This window comes from Vombatus ursinus, unplaced genomic scaffold (genome assembly GCF_900497805.2).
Source record: "Vombatus ursinus unplaced genomic scaffold, bare-nosed wombat genome assembly UNPS02014789.1, whole genome shotgun sequence".
Classification (NCBI taxonomy): domain Eukaryota; kingdom Metazoa; phylum Chordata; class Mammalia; order Diprotodontia; family Vombatidae; genus Vombatus; species Vombatus ursinus.
This window is the reverse complement of record NW_020954567.1, coordinates 6271004-6292908: the sequence shown is the minus strand read 5'-3', so window position 1 is coordinate 6292908 and position 21905 is coordinate 6271004. Positions and strand designations below refer to the sequence as shown.

The window sequence follows — 21905 nt, the reverse complement described above, 5'->3', positions numbered from 1 at the left end:
CAGTGACAGTAGAAAATAAATTTGTTATAGAGATCTAGACTGATATTTGCTCATAATCTTCTACCATACTCCTGTGTAAAATTTTACAAATGTGTTGATATTTTAAATTGATGTTGAATTTGGCTGCTATAGCCTTCTGTCTGGCAAAGAGATTAAGTGTTTATTGGGTGAAGTAGTTTCTAGACTCTTTTGCCTTCTTGTGTTGACAGTTCGTTAAATTTCCATAGTCTGTCACATACACCCTTTATGCATTTCTAATTTTTCTTAAAGCTCATTTAAATAGGTCGAGTTGGAACTGTCATGATTGCATATCATATCTTTTTCTCATTTTCAGTCTTTTTTTTCTTTTCCTAATTTAGTGCTGGATTTTTATCTTTCTCCAACAAGTCAAAGATTTGACAATTTCCAACAGCCAGCCAATTCAGCAATAATTCTCATACTGGTAATCAGTTGTTTCTGCTTCAAAATATAGTCAGTTTAATTTTTTGTTACACTTGTTATGTTGTTTGGTGCTTATAATGTCCAGTACTATGTGACTTTCTGAGGAAAGAATTTATATACATACATACACACACAAAATATTTAAAGAAAATGTAAAGACTTTATATACATAAAGAATATGTACATACACAGACAATTAACATACATACATATACACATATATGCTGTATGTATATGTATATATAAGTGCAGGTACATACATGTGCATCTATTTCTCTGTGTCTCTGACTCTCTCACATGGGTTGTTGAGAAAACTAAAGCAACTCCACTTTGTTTGCAGTTTCTCTATTTTGCCCTTGACCTTGTTTGTACTGCAGCCCCTAAGGCTGTCTTTGGCCTTCCTTTCTGTTGAAACAACAAGAACAGTCTTCTAGGGTAGGGTTATAAGCCCCAGCAACAGCGCCCTGTCCAATCAAGGTATACCATATCCCTTATTCCTACCCTGAAATCCCCCAGCAACAAGCCCTGTTCAATTCTCAGATATTCCATACACAATTTACCCCCTGCTCAAACTGAAACCTATATAAACTTTGTCCTTTTGTTCCTTTAAGGAATCTCTGCTCTTGTAGGTGAGGCTCCCTTGCTGGAGAACTCAATAAACCCTTGTTGGTTCTAAAATTTCTGGTTCTGGTTCTGGTTTTGGTTTGCTCTGGCATTAGCAGTTTTACCCGTGGAGAGTGTGTGTGTGTGTCTCTGTGTAAAGCTTCTTTGCAGTCTACAAGTCTTTAGCCTTTTTTGTTTTTTGATCCAGAACCAAATTTCTTTGTCATTCTCCCCATGTCCATCTTTACAATGATTTCAGAGGATAAGGATTATATCGATTTAACTTGGATAAGGGGTATGTTATTGAGTTGGCTGCAGAATTTTTCTTCCTTATCCTACACAACAAATGTTGGAACATGAACTGTGGTCATTTTTATGGTCTTCTGATTCATGTACATGAACACTGTAAGGCAAGGTAACTGAGGGTCCCACGAAATGATGTCTCCTGTTGCTTTTGGATGCATAATAAAACCAACTCTTCCAATTTTTATATGCCTCTCCAAAAAAAGTCTGATGAGCCAGTCATTTACTTCTATCTTCTGGTTTAACTTACAATGAGACTGTCACTGCTGATATGATTTAGTTCCTACCATAATACCTCCACTCATTGGGTCTTGGACAAGCAGTTCATATTTAAATTACCAAAAGTTAAGTTAATGTTTATACCTAGTCTAAAAACTATGATTCTTATTATTCTCTGCCTCCTTTTCTGTTACTCTCCTTGCAGAAAATGAAAGGAACTGCACAAGACTGAGGTCCATTTGGTGTTTTTCTTTGCTTCAAATAATTCAACAACCAGCAGCCAGTCGCCTGGTGATAAGCCTTTCCAGTCTGGCTGATTTGGCTCAGAAATAAGACAGTTTATCACCAAGACTGTATTCAAAGAAACCTTTCCTGAAAAATATAATGTGACAGAGCTTGTCAACTGAGAAGTTTCCTCCAAACCATAATGGGGTATCAGAGGACTTCTGTGTAGGTCAAATTAAAGAACAAAAAAAAAAAAGTTAAAACAAGCAAATACCTAAAAGACAAGAACACAAGGCTACTCTCATCTGACAATTTGCAGAGACGATGTAGGGAAAGTACTTTGTATACCTTGATGCAATATGAAAATACTACCTGTGATCATAAGAGATCATTCTTTGGTCACTTTGATAATGTAAAAGAGTAACTACTCAAGTTATTCATTTCATGTTGTTTGAATTCATCATAATTACCAACATCCTTAGAAACATTTTAAAAATATGGGTATTCTATAGGATTATTCTTTTTTTTTTTCTAGTGAGGCAATCGGGGTTAAGAGACTTGTCCTAGGTCACACAGCTAGTATGCGTCAAGTGTTTGGTCTGAGGCCGGATTTGAACTCAGGTCCTCCTGACTTCAGGGCCGGTGCTCTATCCACTGTGCCACCTAGCTGCCCCACTATAGGATTATTCTGTTACATAGCTCAACAGTCTTATAAAATTGACTTTAGGGTAGTTAACCTAATGAGTATGACCTTCCACACAAATGAAATATGGTTGTCTTCCAATTTGTTTTTCTAACCACAGGAAAAGATTTACTTCCTTTTTGTGAGATAGGTTGCTACAATGCTTTCTTGAATGATATTAAGCCCTGGTTATCAACAAAATAGTCTGATTAATTCTCCTAAAAGAAGTCTTAAAAAACCTAGAAGTATCCAAAGGAGCCTGTAGGCAGACAAAAACCCATAAAGCTATTATCAGTCTTGTAATCACCTCTATTGTAATCACCTCAATTTGAACATTTCCTTTTACTATTCATAAAATGAGGTTTTGCATCCAAGAAAAGGTTATACCCTTTCAACTGGCTGGAGATGTAAAGGCAAATATAATTTAGATCTTAACTATTTTCTTATTTTAACTACAGTGGAAGAAATTGGATTGTTCATAGTAACTGTTTCTGATTATCAAAGACATTTGCAAAATGGCCAATCAGCAGGACCGAGAAAAAAAAGATCAGGTATTCTGAATTACGAGGCAGCTAGGTGGTGCAGTGAATACAGTGCCAGCCCTGGAGTCAGAAAGTCTCATCTTTCTAAGTTCAAATCTGGCCTCAGACACTTGTTAGCTGTATGACCCTTGGCAAGTCACTTTACACTGTGTGCCTCAGTTTCCTCATCTATAAAATAAGCTGGAGAAGGAAATGGCAAACCACCCCAGTATCTTTGCCAAGAAAACCCCAAATAGGGGTCATGAAGAATCAGATATGACTGAAAAAACTGAACAAAAACTTTGAGTTATAAACATATTTTTACGACTGTCCGCCGTCAGTGATCAAGTAGTCATACACAGCCTTTTCCTCCAGAGGCAGTGTGATACAGGGGATAAAATGCTAGATTTCAAGTTAGACAACTCAGGGTCAAACCTCAGCTTTGCTACCAACTACTTCAATGTCCTTGAGAAATTCAAGTCAACAAGTATTTGTTAAATGCCTCATAGATGCCAGGTAGTACTGGGGACATAGAGACAAGAACAAAGTAGGCTGGCCCTAAAGATTACATTCACCTGGGAAGGAAAATACAAATAAATACAAAATAACTTTTACAATGTGGGGAAATTAGGAAAAGCACCTGTAGGAGGCAGCATGGGATGGTGGACAGATTGCTGAACTCAAAGTCAGAAAGATGGGTTCAAATATAATTGCAGACATTTACTAGCTGTGTGATCCTGGGCAAGTCACTTAACCACTCTAAGCCTCAGTTTCTTCATTTGTAAAATGAAGGGATTGAACTTGATCTCTAAGATCCTTTCAAGCTCTGAATCTTACGATGTCTAGGAAGTGGTATTTGAGTTGAACTTTGAAGAGACCTAGAAATTTCAAGATGGCAGAGCATTCCAGGCACGGGGAGTCTGCACAAAGGCAGAGGCCTACAGAGGACTGCAGAGGTGAGATACAGCAGCCAGGGAGACCAATTAGGAGGCTGAGAGAAGACGAGTCTGAATTGGGGTCTTGGCCTTGAGTGGCGAGGGGGAAAGAGGAGAGACATGTTGTGGAGATAAAACTGACAAGACTTGGTTACTGAGAGTGGAAATACAGAAGATACTGTGGAGGTGGAACCCATATAACTTGCTGGTTAGTTTGATATGGTGGTGGTAGATGAGGGAGTAAAGAGTCTGAGCTCGCATACCTGGGTGACTAGAAGGATGATGGCGCCTGTAACAAAAACAGGGAAGTCAGAAGGAGAGCTGGGTCTAGAGGGAAAGATAATGAAATCTGGACATGCTGAATTTGAGAAGTCTATGGAACACCCAGGTAGAGGTGCCTAGCAAGCCGTTAGAAATACAAGACCACACTCAGGAAAGAGAGGGATGTGCATAGACTGAGGAATTCATATGCATACAGATGACAGTTGGGCCTGCTGGAACAGCCATATAGTATGGCTGGAGTTGGAATACGGAGGTCAATCTTGCCAAGTCCACTGAGGACTGATGTAGACAGGTAAGAGGAGAAACAGGAGAGAGCAATGTTATTACAACCCAGAAAGAAGATGGTGGCTGAAATTTTCAAATACTGGGGAGATCAAGAAAGATGAAAGATGGACAAAGGGCAGGTTGCTTAACCAATCTAGGGATGAGTTTCTTCATCTTTTAGAATGAAGGCACTGGATTCTAGGTCCCTTCCAACTCTCAATTTATAAATCCCCAACTATCTAGAACAGATTTGATCTCCTTCCCAAACTTATGCCATATAGCAACTAAACTGTTCTGAGTGGCTAACATGAGGCATAGAACATCTCACCCCAAATCCCTTCTCACCACTAACTTTCCCCAACCTGTAGGAGGCATAATTCATGCAGCACATTTATTGAACAGTTATAAATACTTAATAAATACCTATCATATAAGAAGCTCCACAAAAGTCTCCTAGTTACCTCATTTTTTCATTAAACCTAGTTTTTCTCAAGCATTTTAGTAATTAACATAAAAAGTCTGCAGAAGTTATCTAGTATTACAAGTAAATATTTATTCTTTAAAATTACTGGAGTCATAACAATATTGTTCTCAATTATTTTTCATCTCAAATTGGCTACATTTGGGTCTTAATTAAATGAGGTCACATTTACATGAAGATTTTAGACTTATAAAGCACTTATTCACAACTCTATGAGGTAGGTAATACAAGTATTACCCTCATTTAATAACTGAGAGAACAGAGACTCAAATATCATTTAATAACCAGACCAGTTAAGTTCAGAGAGGTTTATCATTATTAAGCCATTCACTAAGATATGAAGAGACCCTGTCCCTCTCTCGCTCCCTTTTTCTTTCCTTCCTTCTTTCTTAACTTCCTTTCTTCCTTCCCCTCCTCTCACCTTCTCCTCCTTCCTTCTTTCCATCTACTCATCTATGGAACAAATACTCTCATTGGTGAATGATCTTCAAGTTCTGAGGTATAGGTTAAATAGACCTTTGTGGCTAGGTTGAGAACCTAACAATTATTTATCAAATATTATTATGAAAAAATTAATTCTGAGTTCCAAACAGCTAGTTTACAAATGAACTCTGAATACAACTCATTAATAAGTTAGGGACTTTCTATATAAACTTGAGTTCAAATCTCACTTCAGACACTTACTAGATGTATGACCCTGGGCAAGTCACTTAACCTCTGTTTGCCTCAGTTTCCTCATCTGTAAAATGGAAAAAGTTGTTGTGAGGATCAAATGAGATATAATCGTGAAGCCCTTAGCACAATGCCTAGCACATAGTAAGTGCTATATAAATGTCAGCTATCATCATCATCATCATCACAAAGCCAAAATGGCAAGAATGAGAATGAGATACGACACAAGAGTAAAGAGATCAAATTAGTGATGCATGGTATGCAAAGATTAACGAAAGGCTTAAAAGTAATGGAGTTTAGGCAATAAGGAATTACCGTAGGTTCTTAAGCAAGGGAGAAATACGATAAGGGTGATGTTTTTGGAAGGTTAATCTGACAGAAGTGGGCAGGCTGAAGGGAGGCTCAGGGGTTGGGAAATTGGGGCAGAGAAAGGCTGCTTGGGAAGCAAGTGTAATGATTTGCATCTGAGGTCACCTGGTCTAGGGCAGTGGCAGTCAGAAGAGAAAGGAAAGCATTAACCTAAGGCATATTTTAAAGAAAAAACAATTGGACCAAATGGATGTGAGGCCTCTCCTAAGACTGAGTAAGTTCAAAGTCTCTCTGTTATCTCTAGCTCCACCTAGCTATTCCTTCCTCTAGAAGTCTAACAAAAAGGCAGAAGAAGCGGCCTGGTTTCTTGTGGCAATCTTCATGGCTGGCCCTTAAAAGTTTGGTTCTTCCTCATGTGGTAGGGCCCAGAATATTCTCACTTCTGGCATAGTGACTGACCAAAGAAGAGCAATGAAGAACCTTGGATAGATAGTGTGCACAGAGATAAGAGTTAACATTTTTCTTAAGACACATGGCAGCGAATATTAATGTGCTGTACTTTAAGACTGACATCAAACAACAATACTTAGGACAGTGCCACTTAAATTTAAATACTGTGCTAACAGGTGGGGGATGGGAAACCATCTCCAGTGCTACTGTGAAACAAGTAAAGACTATCGCCAACGAGAGCTTCCAAGACTTACCCTGCTGCCCCTGTGGCGTCTGCGAGATGATAAACTGTGCTGGTTGCAAGTTGGTGGTTGGATGCACCAACACAAATTGTTGCAGGTTGAGATTCTGCTGTTGTAGCTGCTGCAGCTGTTGCAGATCCTGAAAAAAAAGATCTGTATCTGAGATGCTGAGACAACCAGGTCCATGCCAACTAATTAATCCTCCAAAAGTAAAATAAGATAGACAATATTACAAATCCTCTCATACCTTCAAAGCTTTGCTCTAGTTTACAAGTGTAAACTGAGGCACTGAATTTCAAGAGAGGAAGGAATTTCAAAGGTCATCTAGTCTAAGTCCCACAAGAATAAGAATACCCTACCAGTGTCTATTCAAGATCAGCACTGGTTTGGGGGCAGCTAGGTGGTGCAGTGGATAGGGTACTGGCCCTGGATTCAGGAGGATCTGAGTTCAAATCTGGCCTCAGACACACGATACTCACTAGCTGTGCAAGTCACTTAACCCCATTGCCTGGCCAAAAAAAAAAAAAAGATCAGCACTGGTGTGAAGACATCTAATAAGAAGGACACACTGCCCCCAGGGGCAGCTTATTCCACTTTTGGACAACCTTAAATGGTATTTTTTCTTCATTGAATCCTAAAGCTGTCTTTGCAACTCCTATCCAGTGCTCCCAGTCCTGTCTTCTGGAGGTAAGCAGAAGAAGTCTAATTCTTCTTCAATATAGCTGCTGACATTCAAACTGCTGCCTGGGAGTCAGCTATCACATTTTTTCCCTTATTCCTTCACCCCTTGCTCCTTCCTAGTCTTCTCTTCCTCAGGATAAACATCTCTAGTTTTTCCTAGATTCTCACATGAAATGGGCTTGAGGCTCCTCACCTTTCTTTGGATGGATGACCTCTAGCTAATCACTTTCATTCCTGAAAAGAAGTGCTCAGAACAGAACACAATTTTCTGGATGTGGCCTTCTCAGAGGAGGATACATGTGGAGCTATCACCTGATAAGATTCTGAAAACCACATGTCTTTCAATGTAGCCTGAGACTGGATTAACTTTTTTCAGCTACCATGTTGTCCTAATGATTGATCCTGAGGGCACAGCTACTAAATCCTCATGTCTTTTTCTCATGAAATGTTGTCCATTAGCAAGGTAGCGTCACCCAAGGTCACGCACCTTATAAGTGGTAGAGTTGGACCTTCTGAATCCAAGTCCAGTGACTTTTCCACTCTGACAGAAGAGTTTTTTCAACAGGTCTATCATATTCAATGACAAAAACATACAAACTGGCACAGACAAATAATAAAGCATATGTTCACCTAAACACAGCATCTGTCTGTTGCCCACCCCCCCACCCCACCTTCCAGGGCACACACAGTATCTCAACAAAGAACTTATAATTTCATGGACTTTGGTGTGTCAGAACTCTCACTATAAATAGAACAAATCCGTTTCTTTTAAAAATTTCTTATTCATATAGACAACTAGATTGAAAAAGCCGCTTTAAAATTGAAATGGGATTTCAAAAATACTAGATTTATTTTTATCTAGATGTTAATAATACTTCATTATCTAACCACCATTCATAACTATAATTTCTTTTTTCTGTCCAATCAAACTCTTGTCATTGTATTTAAATCTTTTGTTTGGTTCTTGATAGAAAACTAACTGCTTAGCACCACTTTAAAGAAAATAACATTTCACATGTTTTTCATATACATAAGACCAACCTCATCCCTTAATCTTGATTTTTCTTGATTTAAACAACTTCATTAACCATTTTTGACAGGTTCTGTTTTCCGTCTTCTAAATAATTTGACTAGTGTGTTCTGTGGATTTTCCCCATTTTAGACTTAAAATGTGAAAACCCAAACCAAACTGCTCTGAGTGCCTGACCAACACCAGAGACCACATAGCTCAGTGACTATTTCTTTTCTCTTGCAAATAGATGAGGTGCCTTATCCTAACTGCTGAACACATTAAACAATCCATGTCTGCGACAATTAACTAATTAAAATAAATATAGTAATCCCTCTGCTGTAGAGAAATGCCAATTAATTATTCAAGAACTGTCACTTAGATAAACAGTCAGTTATTAGGTAATCAGCTCTGTGTTTACAATATAAAGTCAAACAAACAGATGTATTATATTTACAGCAGAATGACAAGTACAACGAACTGGATACAGCCTGGCTCCCTTCTCTGTAACTGCAGTGGGTGGGCAGTGATCCCAAGAACATTCCCGCTGGCTCTCCTGGGCACTCACCTGGGCAATCTGGATGGGCTGCGACAGGGGGATCTGCGTCATCGGCGTTGCAGCGGAGGCTGAGATGGTGGCGCCTGCGGCACTGTGCTGCTGGCTGGCTGAATGTTGAACTGCAGCTGCCAGCAGCTGGGCCTGTGCCTGCTGTAGCAGTAACTGCTGCTGGGCCGGTGTCAGGGCAAGCTAAAGACAGTTAGAACAAGCAGCGGTCAGTGGCTGGAGCTGAGGGATCTCCTGGTCCTACCTACTCACTAAGAACTGGAAAGGAGCTCAGGAGCTTACAGTCTAAACTTACTCGCTACCGAACATGACTCGGGTATCTTCCTGGGCCAAGTGTGAGGGTGACCCAGCTGCTAGCTGGTAGTTCCAAGATCATTTCAGCTTGGAGCTAGCCATGAAGCTACACTTAGGATTTAAAGAATCACCCAAGCTTCTCTGAGGCTTCAGGCTTTATACAAAAAGGTAATTAACTAGCAAGCCAAAAAAAAAAAAAAAATCAGCACTGACAGAATACAAAAAGAAATTTATACTCAACTGAACAGCAAGTGATTAGTCCGATGAATGAGAAATAGGAATGCTGGATACGGTCAGGGAAAGAAGTGATAAGGCCCCAGCTGCTCCACATTAGCATGAATCCCTGCCATATTCCATCATTCCCATTATGTCTAAAGATATGACTAAAGAACATGAGCTCCATTTGTTTCCTCTCCAAGTCTATCCCAAACAATCTTTTCTGCTGTTGAAAGGACTGAGTCTCCAACTTTACATCCCTTTTCCAAACACATATTATCTCTGTGAAACAGGTGGTGAAGGCCTGTCTCTTTACATGCAAATGAATCCTAATGCTCAGGTTTAATAGAATCCCCATCTACACAGACCTGGAATCCTAAGTGCCTCTGGTCATGGAAGACAATCGTTATGCAAAACAAAATACATATATAATAACAATTATTATTATAAAAAGAAACCTGCTTAGATTGGATTTAAAACCTGCTTTCATAATGCAACTTAAGTTGTACTTTTGGAAAAAAAAAAGGTAAAATCAGTGTGTTTACTCAAATTTATTACAACTATCTTCCTCTTACTGAAGTTTCCACAATAAATGAAACTGAACAAAGATCTGTAAGTGCCATTCAAACAGAAGGTGTCATTTCACATTCTGAAGAGTAAGGTCTAGCAAGTTAATGGAATCATCTTCTTCATAAGGAGAACAACTCCCTAAATCGTACATAAAATATTTAAGAATCAAAACTGAATTCATCTTTCCAAAAAACCTGGCCAGCTCCACAAAAATCCTTTAAAAATTAGTCTCCCATGTCTAACACAAACTTTACTGAAATGAAGAGTTAGGAGATGCCAAAAAGACAAACAATTTGTTAAATAAAAATTATCATATTAGAAAACATTTCAGTACATCAAAACAATGGCAAAATAGTGGATCCAACATAACTCCAATATATCTAATAATTATCAGAGTTAATATGAAAACAACTTTCTCCCCCCATGCTATTTAGAGTGAAGTCATAATGCTGTATTTGACAATGTCAATGATTTGTACAACACTGCCTCACATCGAATAATGATTCCATTGCATGGCGAAAAGCAACTAAAATGGGGGTGAGAAGGCCCTTATTTTACCCAAAACATTTGGTATCATAACAAGAGATTCACTGAATGCTTTTGACAAAGAAGACTTGCTCTTCCAGTATGATAGTCCTTTTTTCAGGATATAATAGTGTCAGGCATAGATAGCCATATTACTGATGGTGGACAGTTCTCATCAGATAGCAAGCAATGGAAGCTTATAAGTAAGTTTACTAGAATTCTTGAGAAAAAACTTACCCCTGTTATCTGTCCTCCAGCCAGCATGAGCTGAGTTTGGGGGATGGGTGCCTGCACTGAAGGCTGCTGGGAAGGCTGGCTTGGCTGCTGGGAGTCCCCAGATTCTTCATTAGATTTAGACTAGGAAAAGAAAACCACACACACACACACACACACACACACACACACTACAACTCTATAATAGTTTTAAAAGAGATGTCTGTAGCTCCCTATTTAAAGAATACAGTTTCAGTCAGTCTTTTCTGATCCCCAGGTGCTAGAGTATCCCCCATCCTACCAAAATTCACCTTGTAATAATTTTGTATGTTTCTTTACATATATATTGTTTCTGTGACAGAGTGCAAGCTCTCTGAGACCATGGCCTGTTGCACTTTTGTGTCCATATCTCCAGCCCCGAGTGCAGGACCTCGCACTTAGTTAATGCTTGCTGACTGATTGATTTTAAAATATAGGGTTTGGTCTGTTCAGCTATTATCACAGTTAAATATATTTAAGTCTTTATTTTTGTTTAAGTCCTCTGAGTACTACATTTGATATATCTGAATTTTAATTCCTTTGTTCCATCATCACCAAAGCTGCAATTCTAATTTTCAAAAGCAAAAATAAATCTGGCCTACAAAAATTGATTAAGTTTTTTCCCAACTTAATTTTAAACTACAGAAATGCGAAAGAATATACATATTCGATTTACCTCTGCCTCAAAACCTCTATGTCATTATTTTGAAATTTACCTGGTGGTCAGTTTTGTAATATTTTCAAATGTCAATTTGGAGATGACTCACCTGACCCCCAGGTTCTCTAAATGGTGGTTTCACAGTAGTTCAGACTCAACATTTCCAATCAAATTTTAAAAAAAGTTTAAAGAGAAAATACTGTATTCAAGAGGGAAAGCACACTCCCCCAATGGGGTACTGAGAGAAGATTCTATGGTAATTAAAACTGGTTATGCAGAGCATTAAAATTCTGCATAGATTTGCATATTTCCCACCACCTGTTTCAGGGACTACAGAGCAGGCTAATTAACATAAAGGCTCTGATTAATTCTGCCAGTCATTGAGAGATAATTACCGAGCAGGACTGTAAACATTCTGCATTGGAGATACAGCCTGTTTGCCAACATCTCTCTCAGGGATGAAAGTTTACCATGGCAACCAAGGTAATTTTCTGCCTCCTCTCCCTCAGAAAGGAAGGCCACTCACTCGATCTCCTTCTCCTTTCTTCAGAACTGTTTCCTTCTGTTACTAGGTCCCTGTTATGTAAGGTTGCACGGTTTGCTCAATCCAAGTTCTTAAGTGTTCAGCAATACTGAAACTCATCTTTAGTAACACTATTTTTGATCTTTTCACTTTGATACTAAGGCATCACAATGAAAGGAAGTAGCATATTGGATGAAATCCTACAGAGCCCTTCATAGAACTCAAATTGAAATCCAAAGTCTGAACATAAATAAAGCGTGTGTGTGTGTGTGTGTGTGTGTGTGTGTGTGTGTGTGTAATTTCCAGTTCTGCCTGAATGGAGGCTGGTATCTCCCACAGGGCTGCCCTACCCGTTCTCCTCTTCTACACTCTCTCATAACCTCGTCAGTTCCCATGGCTTTAACCACCAGCTTGGTACAGCACCAGTCTCTCTCATGTTCTCCCAATTGCTTATTTTTGGACATTTCAGAATGGATACCCCAGAGACATCTTTAAGTGAATATGCCCACAACTGACCTCATTATCTTTCCCCCAAACCTTCCCCTAGGTTTATGCTGAAGACACCATTACCTCTCCACTCTCCCAAGTTCAAAACCTTGGTGTTCTCCTTGATTCCTTGCTCTCCCTCCTTGACGTACACAGTAGCTTCACAATGTCTCTTGTTTCTGCCCCTTCTTTCTTTCTCCTCACACAGCTACTTAGTTCAGGGCTTCATCTCCTACTGTCATAGCCTAATTGATCTTCCTACCTCAAGTCTCTCCCTCCTTCAGTTCCTCCTATTTAAACTGCTGCCAGAATAATTTTCCTTAAAGACAGATCTTACCAAGTTACTCTCTGATTCAGTCAACTCCAATGGCTTCACAATGCCTCTACAATCAATATAAACTCTTCTCTGTACCATTTAAGGACCTACACACCTGGCACCAACCTACTTTTCTAGCTTCACTATACATTACTCCCCTCCAGTACTCTGAGATCCAGCCAAAGGTGTGTCCTTTCTTTTCTATAGCTTCCATTTACAGGCAATGGCATGGGTCATCCCACAAGCTGAGAACATATTCCCTCCTGACCTTCAACCTCGTAATCACTCTCTTCCTGTAAGACACAGTTCGAAGCACCACCTTCTTCATGAATCCTTTCCTGATTCTCATTAGTGCTTTCCCTCCAAAATTACCTTGTACTTAACTACTTTGTATATATTTGTTTAACTTTATATATTGTATATTTTTATAGGTAATCACCTTCTCCATTGGAATGTAAACTCATTACCAGCAGGATTGTTTCATTATTTGTACTTGCATCTCTTAATACCTAGCACAGAATCTAGTAAACAGTAGGCACTTAATAAATGCTTTTGGATTGATTGACCATTTCAATTTTTGTAAAATTTAGCAAAGACAATAAATAAAATTCCATACAAAATATATTTTGAAACTGAAGTGTATTAAGAGATCATTTAATTTTTTATTTTGGTATTTGCTGTAATTTTTACAAATTTGACAACTGATGAATAATACTTCTAATTGGTTGGCAAGATACATAGAATTTTATGGTCCACAACTGTGGCAGATATTATTATGACCTTTAAGAATGATAATGAGGACATATGTGGGATTTTGAACTTTAGAAATAAGATAATCCTTACCTGTACATTTAAGGACTGAGCAGCAGCCTGTAAACTTGTTCCAGCAAGTTGGACCTACAATAGAATAAAATTTACTTTAATAAGTTGAATACGGAAAAAGACTGTAATATGACTATTTCCACACATCATGGATTAACCAGAAGTCAACATTCTCAGAAAATATTTATAAGAAGCCTATTCTATACAAGTTACAGTATTAGAATTGGAGATACAAAATCAGAAGACATGGTCCCTCTATTATAAAAGGGTAAAAAGCCTAACAGAGTAGTTTCATATAGCCCTTGCACAATACTATCTCCCCTATTTCTTTTCTGAAGGTAATTACCCAGCTCGACATCTCTGGATATTACTAAATTAATCTTGTAACAAATGGTATACTTGTATTGAGGGGGACCTAATATTGCATCCTATTTATTCTACCACACAAATCTCTATCTTCCACACTACACATAAAGAAATACACAAAAGCATGTTGCCCGAATATACATTACATTATACAATCACAATTATAGTGAAACAATTGCCAAAATACCCATTTACACCAAAGAAGTACCCTAACCTTACATATACAAGTTGATAATTAAATTTTTTAGACATAAATGAGGTACAACCAACCAAGCAATGTGTCTCTTCCATAAGCCACACATGAAAAACGAATCTTATTAGCTCACAGCCACACCGAACATTTATCAGCTGGGACACACAAACCACAGTTATCCCAAAAAAAGCATTTTTTATTTTGGTCCAGATCTTTAATTTCATCAGGTTAGGGAGATCCTGGTGTGGCTTTTTTCTCGAGGTGAGGCAAATATGTACTCTATCTGTAATATAAACTTATTACAGGGCACTCAGCAGTTGTGATTTGCCTATGGTCACACAGTCAGTGGACATCAGGTCTTCCTGACTCCAAGGCTAGCCCTCTCATCCCAAATAAACATACTAAATTAAAAGCAAAATTTTTCTATTTGGTGATCTAATTCACTTTTGCAGAGACAGTTTTGAAAAGAGGTGGGACAAGCACCAAATAAAAGATTTAGGTTTTTAAGAAATGAAGATTAAGAAAATTAAAAGTAAAATGACTGATAAAGAAGAAAATATTCTGCACAATTACTATGGGCACATTGGTTCCCTTTTACAAACTAGAGGCAGATCCAACATCAACTCTAAAGATATTCTCCCAACCAGTGTTAGGTAAGGAGAGCTCATGATAGACGGAATCAGTTGAAACGACGGTGTTCTTTAGTATGCAGACAATATGGAGAATAAATCTTATCTAGTTGATGTTTGTCCCAAACAATGCATTGTATACCACTTATCCTGGGTATATGTGCTGAGTAAGAGTCCTGCCTTACATTCTATGACATAGACTTAACAATAAACACTAAAATTTCTATTTTGAATACTAGACTTTTACAAGCGGAAGAGAGCTTAGAGATCATTTGCTGTTGTTGTTTGTCCTTCGTTTTCAAAGAGGACCGTGACATCAAGAAGGTGATGCCATGACTTGTAAGTGAATTGGAGTTAAGTAAGGAAGGGCTGTGCAAAGTCACCAGACTCACTCTCTCCTCCAGAACCATCTGGGTTCAGTGGCGAGATATGACAGATCAGGATAACTAGAGATGGCCCCTGAGAGATCATTTACAGATGAAGAACAATAAGCCACAGGCATTAATTTACCTGTCCAAGGGGAGAAATAGATGAATCAGTTAACAGAACTAGGACCAGAAAGCAAGGCTCTTAGGGATGTCCAGTCTAATGTTCTTTCTGCCATTCCACACCTTCCTTTCCTAATGGAATGGTTGTGGAATGGGGTAGAGTATCCACTATCATCCAATCCTATCCAACAACCATTCATTAAATGTCTCCCAAGTGAAACACACTCACTCATGTTGAATGATATGGATACTAAGTCAAAATGAAAAAACAATGCCTACCCTCAAGAACCTCAAATTCTACTGGAGGGATACAACATATAAACATTCCAGTATATACAGAATAATCTAAAGAATAAAAGAACACTAATAACTAGTGGATCAGAAAAAGCTTCCTATAGAGTATGGCCTATAAGTTCAACCTTAAAGAAAACCAGGGATTTTAGGAGATGGAAGTTAAGAGGAAGTGCTTTTTTAGACACAGGGGACAGCATGTATAAAAGCAAGTACTTTGTTGAAGATAAGGTTAACCAGAAACTCTTTTATGTTTAAACTTGTATTTTGAAAAATTATTATAAAATAATTTCTACTTCCTATCCAGATTTAGGGGAGAGGGGAGGAGGGGTAGAAGCCTGGTCAAGCAGGATATGAAATGCTCTTTCCCATACTCCACCCTGCTCCTGTCCAGATTCCATTGGTTATTTCCCTTTACCTACAACCTTCCTGACAATGCTCCCTTCCCCTTTACCGTCTTGCAGCCTGATGCCAAACCCTCATTCCCACCCTATGGGAAGGAAAATGAAGTCCATGTTCCACTCTACACTCTTGGGCTCACTCCCCTCTTCCCAACTGTCAAGGGTCTGTCTTGTTCCTGCTCCGTAACTGCAGGATGCACATGGTCACTCACACTGCTTTGATGAGTAGGGGATAAGACAGAAGACTACAGGGTACTACCATCTGCCCTTCACTGTACCTTAAGGGCCACCAGGTCTTACTATCTTTCATGCCCCTAGGGCCCACCAGGCTTTCCCAGTGGCCTAATTTTTATGACCTAATAGAATTTTTTCATGTGCCTGGAAGCTGAATTAGAATATAGGAGCTTTGAAAGCAGAGATTGTCTTGCTTTTTAATTTCTATCTACAGCATTCAGTACAGTTTTGGCACATTGCTTCTAACAAATGATTTTTTCATTCACTCATTCATTCAATATAGTCGACTGAACCTAACTTTTCTTTACTGATTCATGATTTTCCCTTAGATTCATTAATGCCTATTATATAATGCTGTTGATTTAGAAGGTATATGAGATTAGACTGATTCCGAGTCTAGAGTAGACTTCTTATTTTGGAAAAGATGCTTCCTTACCTTTACTTCTTTCCTCTCAGTATAATACAGAAAGAATCTCAGTCAATCAAAAGCTTCAATCAATCAAGGTTTTACTGCTTATTATTACTGGTCATGCCTCAAATCTCCTTGAATTGATGTCACTCTTCCTGCTTAGACCCTATCAAATGACCAAGTCAAGGTCAAACAAATTTAATGGCTACCAATATTCTTTATATTTAAAGGTTCTAAAACAGACTGCCCACTGATAAAAAAAAAAAGAAATCAATAATTTTGTTACCAATTTAAACAAAAATCCACTCAAAATCACCTCCATTCTTGACTAGTCCAAACGTCCTTATGGATGGTTTTAATTATTTCCAATTTTAATGCTGATCATTTTTGAGTGATAAAGTTGTTCACTGCTTGGGTTCATTGCTTCATGTAGTCAGTTCATGGAAGGACCAACTTTTACGTAAGACTAAATCATATCCCCATTACATATTTGAAATGTAAATTGGTTAAATGCTGAAGGATAAATGACACCTATTTCCTTCTTGAAATTATACCTGGAGAACATAATTTTTAAAATAAGACTTTATTTACCTTATCCTAAATAATAAGATATTCTTCTCTACCAACATTCCTGGCCTTCTTTCACTGAAGAAATTTAAATTTAGCAGTAAACAGGAGATAATCCTATGCAACAACATAAACATTAATTTTCTTATTAGTGACAGAGACACTACACATTCTCACTCCAATGCCTTGTTAGGATCTGGAGGTGATCCTGGGTTCTTAAAGGCTAAATGCAATCTCTGGCAGATTTTTGAGGTTGGAAAGTTGGTACCAGTGAAAAGCCTGACTGTGCCTGCTTTATGAGGTTCAGCCTAGCTAAGCAAAGAAATTTTTATCACCAGAACTCCTGGCATATGGTGAATTTTTTGGCTATGGAAATTTATGAAACAAAGAAAAATTTTAATGGTACTTAAAGTCCCATGTAGCACCCTTAGAAAAGAGTGTTCAGGGTACTAAAGATCATGCAGTTTTTACAGTACCTGTAAACTTTTAACTTAGCTTTTGGTACTTGGTCCATGAAATGCTTTTTCAATAACCTGTGGGTTGATTGCTACTAGCAGAGGAACTAAATTTTTAATCAATCTTGACAATTCTTACTACAGATTGCAGTAAGTTGCAGCTAAAAGGATGGGTGACTCATAGATATTCCTCATGGAGTTGGCAGAGTTGGTTTTTCTGATGCCTATAAAGATAGCAAGACACATTATTGTATGGAACATTTGGTTATCTCTTATTGAAGTGTACATGGCAAGTCCTTGCAAAAAGTTAAGCATGAAAACAATGGTAGCTTATGTACAAATATCCAGTGCTGAGATGAAGATGGAGAAATTCTGTAAAGAACCTGGTGACATTCTACACATTAAATATCACAGGTTGATACTTAGTAACTTCAATGCAAAAGGCAGCCAGTGGGAATAAGATGTACAAAAATATGTTGGAAAATTATGGCCAGGAATATGGAATGAGAGAGGCAAAAGACTTGTAGACTACATAGAAGCTTTGCACCTATACATCATGAATGCTTTCTTCAAGAAAATAATTAGGTGGTGCTAGATATGGAGAGAACAAAAAAATGAACTTTATCATATTTTAGCTACATAGTATGTAAATTTCAAGACTATGAAATTTCATATTTGTCTGTTTCATGGAACTGCTAAGACTAAAAAGTCACTATGTGGCTTTATTTTAAATCTTTGTTCATCATTTGCTAAGTGTAACTATAAAATATTCTAGACAAAATGGTAATTCTTCACAAATATACCACAATCCCAATTACACCAATCTTATGGCTCCTAGTCATGTATTTCTTTTCTGTATTTTATTCTGTTCGGCTAGAATGCTCACCTGTTCTTGTCCTGTGCTTTTTACATTTTATTCATTATAACTTAAATAATTTCTCCTTGCTTCAGTTAAACATTCTAAAGAAAAGAAATGAAGGGAGAAGATTGGACTTAGTGTGTGACCACTGGTAACTTAACTGTAAAATTAAGATCTTCTGCACCAACTTCATAGGCTTGTTGTAAGAATAAAGACTGTGTAATCTGTAAAATGCTTTGAGTTCTTTTTCAGTGAAGTTTATTTCTACATCTCACAAGTAGTGGTATATTCTGATTTAAAGCATAGTTATCTGTGTACTTGTCTCCCCATTTAACTACTAGGTTTAATACTCTACATTTTTTGAGAGTTTTCTTATTAATTTTTAATCTCCCAGAACTTATCACAATACCTTGCATGTAGTGGATACAACCAATGTTGCTGCTGTATTATTATGGCCATTAATGGGTTGGCAGTACATATAAAAACAGTTCTTGCTGGTTTTATCCCTTCTTCATGAGTACTACCCAATTCTTCCCAAGTACTGGTTTATCACAGTTACAAAACCAAGAATATCGTCTTTAAAAAGATACAAGCTAAATAGCGGAAATAAAATGATAGGTTCTGGGTAAGTTAAAGGGTCATTCAAAACCAAATGCAATATCAAAATACTCTGGAAAAGAAGTGAGAGGAATCTAAATATCAAACTACCTAAGATGAACTAAGTAGAATATTTACATTCTTTAAACTGATTTTTCATATCATTTTCATTTCTGAATAGATTCTTTCGCCTCTTATTCAGTTAACCACCAAACCATCTCTTACAGAAAAAAAAATTCAGTTCAGCAAAACTATCTAACACATTAAATGAGTCTGACAATATACACATTGTTCCACATCCATAGTCCACAGTACTCCAACTTCTTCAAAGGGAAAGAGATAAATTTCCTCCTTTCTTCCAATAGGACAAGCTTGTTTATTATAATCACACAATATTACTTTTTTTGTCCATTTCCATTGTTGTAATACTTATGTACATTATCTTGGTTTAGTTGGCTTCACTTTCTATCAGTTCACATAAATTTTTCCATGCTCTTCTAAATTCACTAGTCAGTTTTTTATTAAATAAAATTTTATTGATTTTTTATATTGCATAAATTTCTCTTAGACTTCCAGAGGACCACCACAAATAATAAAGATTATTTTTTAAAGATAAAAAGATGGTGAAAAAAATCAGCAAAGCTAATCAACATGTTTCAAATAGATGCAATTTTGCTAATTCATTGACCTTCCACCCTTGATAAAGAGTACAAAGAGATGTCAAATCTCTTTTGGTCTGTGCATGTTCTTTGTAATTATGCAATATTCAGTTTTACCTGTTTTGCAGTGGTTGTTCTTTTAATTCACATTGTTGCAGTCATTGTGCATATTGTTTTCTTGACTGCTTACTTCACACAGCATCACTTGGTTCATGTAAGTCTTTCCATGTTTCTCTGCGTGTATCACATTCATCATTTTGTTCAGCACAGCATTATATTTGGATACAACAATTTTTAGCCATTTCCCAATCAGTGGGCATTTACTTTGTTTCCCAATCTTTACTACTGCCAAAAGTTCTGCTAATTGGGTAAATAAGAGCTTTCTTCTTAGCAGTCTCCTTGGGGTAAATATGTCTAGTTGTGGAATCTCTGGATCAAGGGGCATGGGTATTTTGGTCACTTTTGTTTTGCCATAATTCTAAATTGCTTTTCAAAATGGTTATCCTGGTTCACAGCTACACTAACAATGGAAACTAGGTCACCTTTCTTCCAACAATCCTCTGACATAGACAATTCCTATCTTTTGTCATCTTTGCCAACTTGCTGGATGTGAAATAAAACCTCAGGGTCATTCTGATTGCATTTCTCTTTATTATTAGTGATTTGTAGCATTCTTTCATTTGGTTATTAATAATTTGCAATTTTTAAAGAACTGTGTGCTCATTTCCTTTGTTTTTTTGTTTTGTTTTGTTTTGGCTAGGCAGTGGGGTTAAGTGACTTGCCCAGGGTCATACATCTAGTAAGTATCAAGTGTCTGAGGCTGGATTTGAACTCAGGTCTTCCTGACTCCAGGGCCAGTGTTCTACCCACTGCACCACTTAGCTACCCCCTGCTCATATCCTTTGATCACTTATCTTTTGGAGAATGGCTTTGGGTCTTGTTTATATGTTAGCTGTCTATTTAACTTAAGATACCAAATCCTTATCAAGGAAATTTGATATAAAGATTTTTTCCCCATTCAACTTTCCTGTCATAAACTAGAAGCATTAATTTTGTTTGTGCAGAAGCTTTTCAGTTTCATGTATTCAAATCTATTTTATCTTTTGTAATTATCTCTAAGCTTTAGTTAAGAATGCACCTTCTACTCTAACTGTGAAAGGTATTAATGCTTCTTTTCTAATTTTTCTATCATCACAACACTGTGTAGGTCTCTTTCTATGCATTCACAAAACTGCCACTTTGGTACATGCCCTTATCACCTTATACTTGGAAACAGCTTTATTTAGCAGCAATTTCTAGTGGGTTTATTATTCTTATGCCTCTCCCAACACTAATTTATCCTCAATTCAGATGCCAAAGTGATTTTCCTAAAGGACAAGTATTATTATACTACTGCCCTCTTCCCCCTACCTCAATAAACTCCAGGGTTCAAATGCTCTGTTTGGCATTTAAAGGCCTTCACAACAGGATTCCAGCCTACCTTTCTAGATTTCTTACAATGTACTCCCCTCTATGTCCTGTATGATAAGGTCATGCTGCTATTTTTGCCTGTCTTCAAACAGGATACTCCATCTTATTGACTGGCTGTCCCACACACCTGGAATGCTCTTTCTCAATTCTGCCTCCTGGGTTCCTTTATGACTCAGCTCAAATCATACCTTCTGCAAGAAGCCTTTCTAGCCTCTGACCCTCTCCCAACCTCTCCTTTTCTACCCCTGCCCCTCTCTGCCTACCTCCCCAATCTCCCCACTAAGATTGCCTTTCATTTACACTGCACAAGTTCTACCTGCTCACTGACATCAATCAATAAGCATTTACTGGGGGGCAGCTAGGTGGTACAGTGGATAAAGCACCAGCCCTGAAATCAGAAGAACCTGAGTTCAAATCTGGTCTCAGATACTTAATACTTACTAGCTGTGTAACCCTGGGCAAGTCACTTAACCCCATTGCCTAGCCAAAAAAAAAAGCCATTAAGTGCCTTTTATGTACCAGAAACTGTGTTATGTAATAGTACACGAAAAGATGAAAAAAATCCCAGCTCTTGAGGAGCTTACATTTTAGGAAGAGAAATACATATATGTGTAAGGAGAGATAAAACAAACACGTCGTAAAGTTTTTGGAGTGGAAGACTCCCACAGTTGAAGGGGACCAGAAAAGTCTTTGTATAGAAGGTGGCAACAGAACTGAGCTTTGAAGGAGAACCTTCATAGA

General features: G+C 37.7%; 1 protein-coding gene across 4 annotated transcripts in view; it reads right to left on the bottom strand.

Moving 5' to 3' along the window:
• The window catches only part of POU2F1 (POU class 2 homeobox 1), a 243365-nt gene that overhangs the window by 46833 nt on the left and 174627 nt on the right, over window positions 1-21905 (bottom strand). For 2 of the 4 annotated variants that reach the window (XM_027868601.1, XM_027868599.1), the window contains exons 4-7: window positions 13568-13621; window positions 10727-10846; window positions 8888-9067; window positions 6642-6768 (exon numbers count right to left, since the gene is read on the bottom strand). In XM_027868601.1, coding sequence (XP_027724402.1) covers window positions 6642-6768; window positions 8888-9067; window positions 10727-10846; window positions 13568-13621 — 481 coding nt within the window. The remainder of the gene's footprint in view (window positions 1-6641; window positions 6769-8887; window positions 9068-10726; window positions 10847-13567; window positions 13622-21905) is intronic. The other 2 variants (XM_027868600.1, XM_027868603.1) reach the window with 2 other exon arrangements.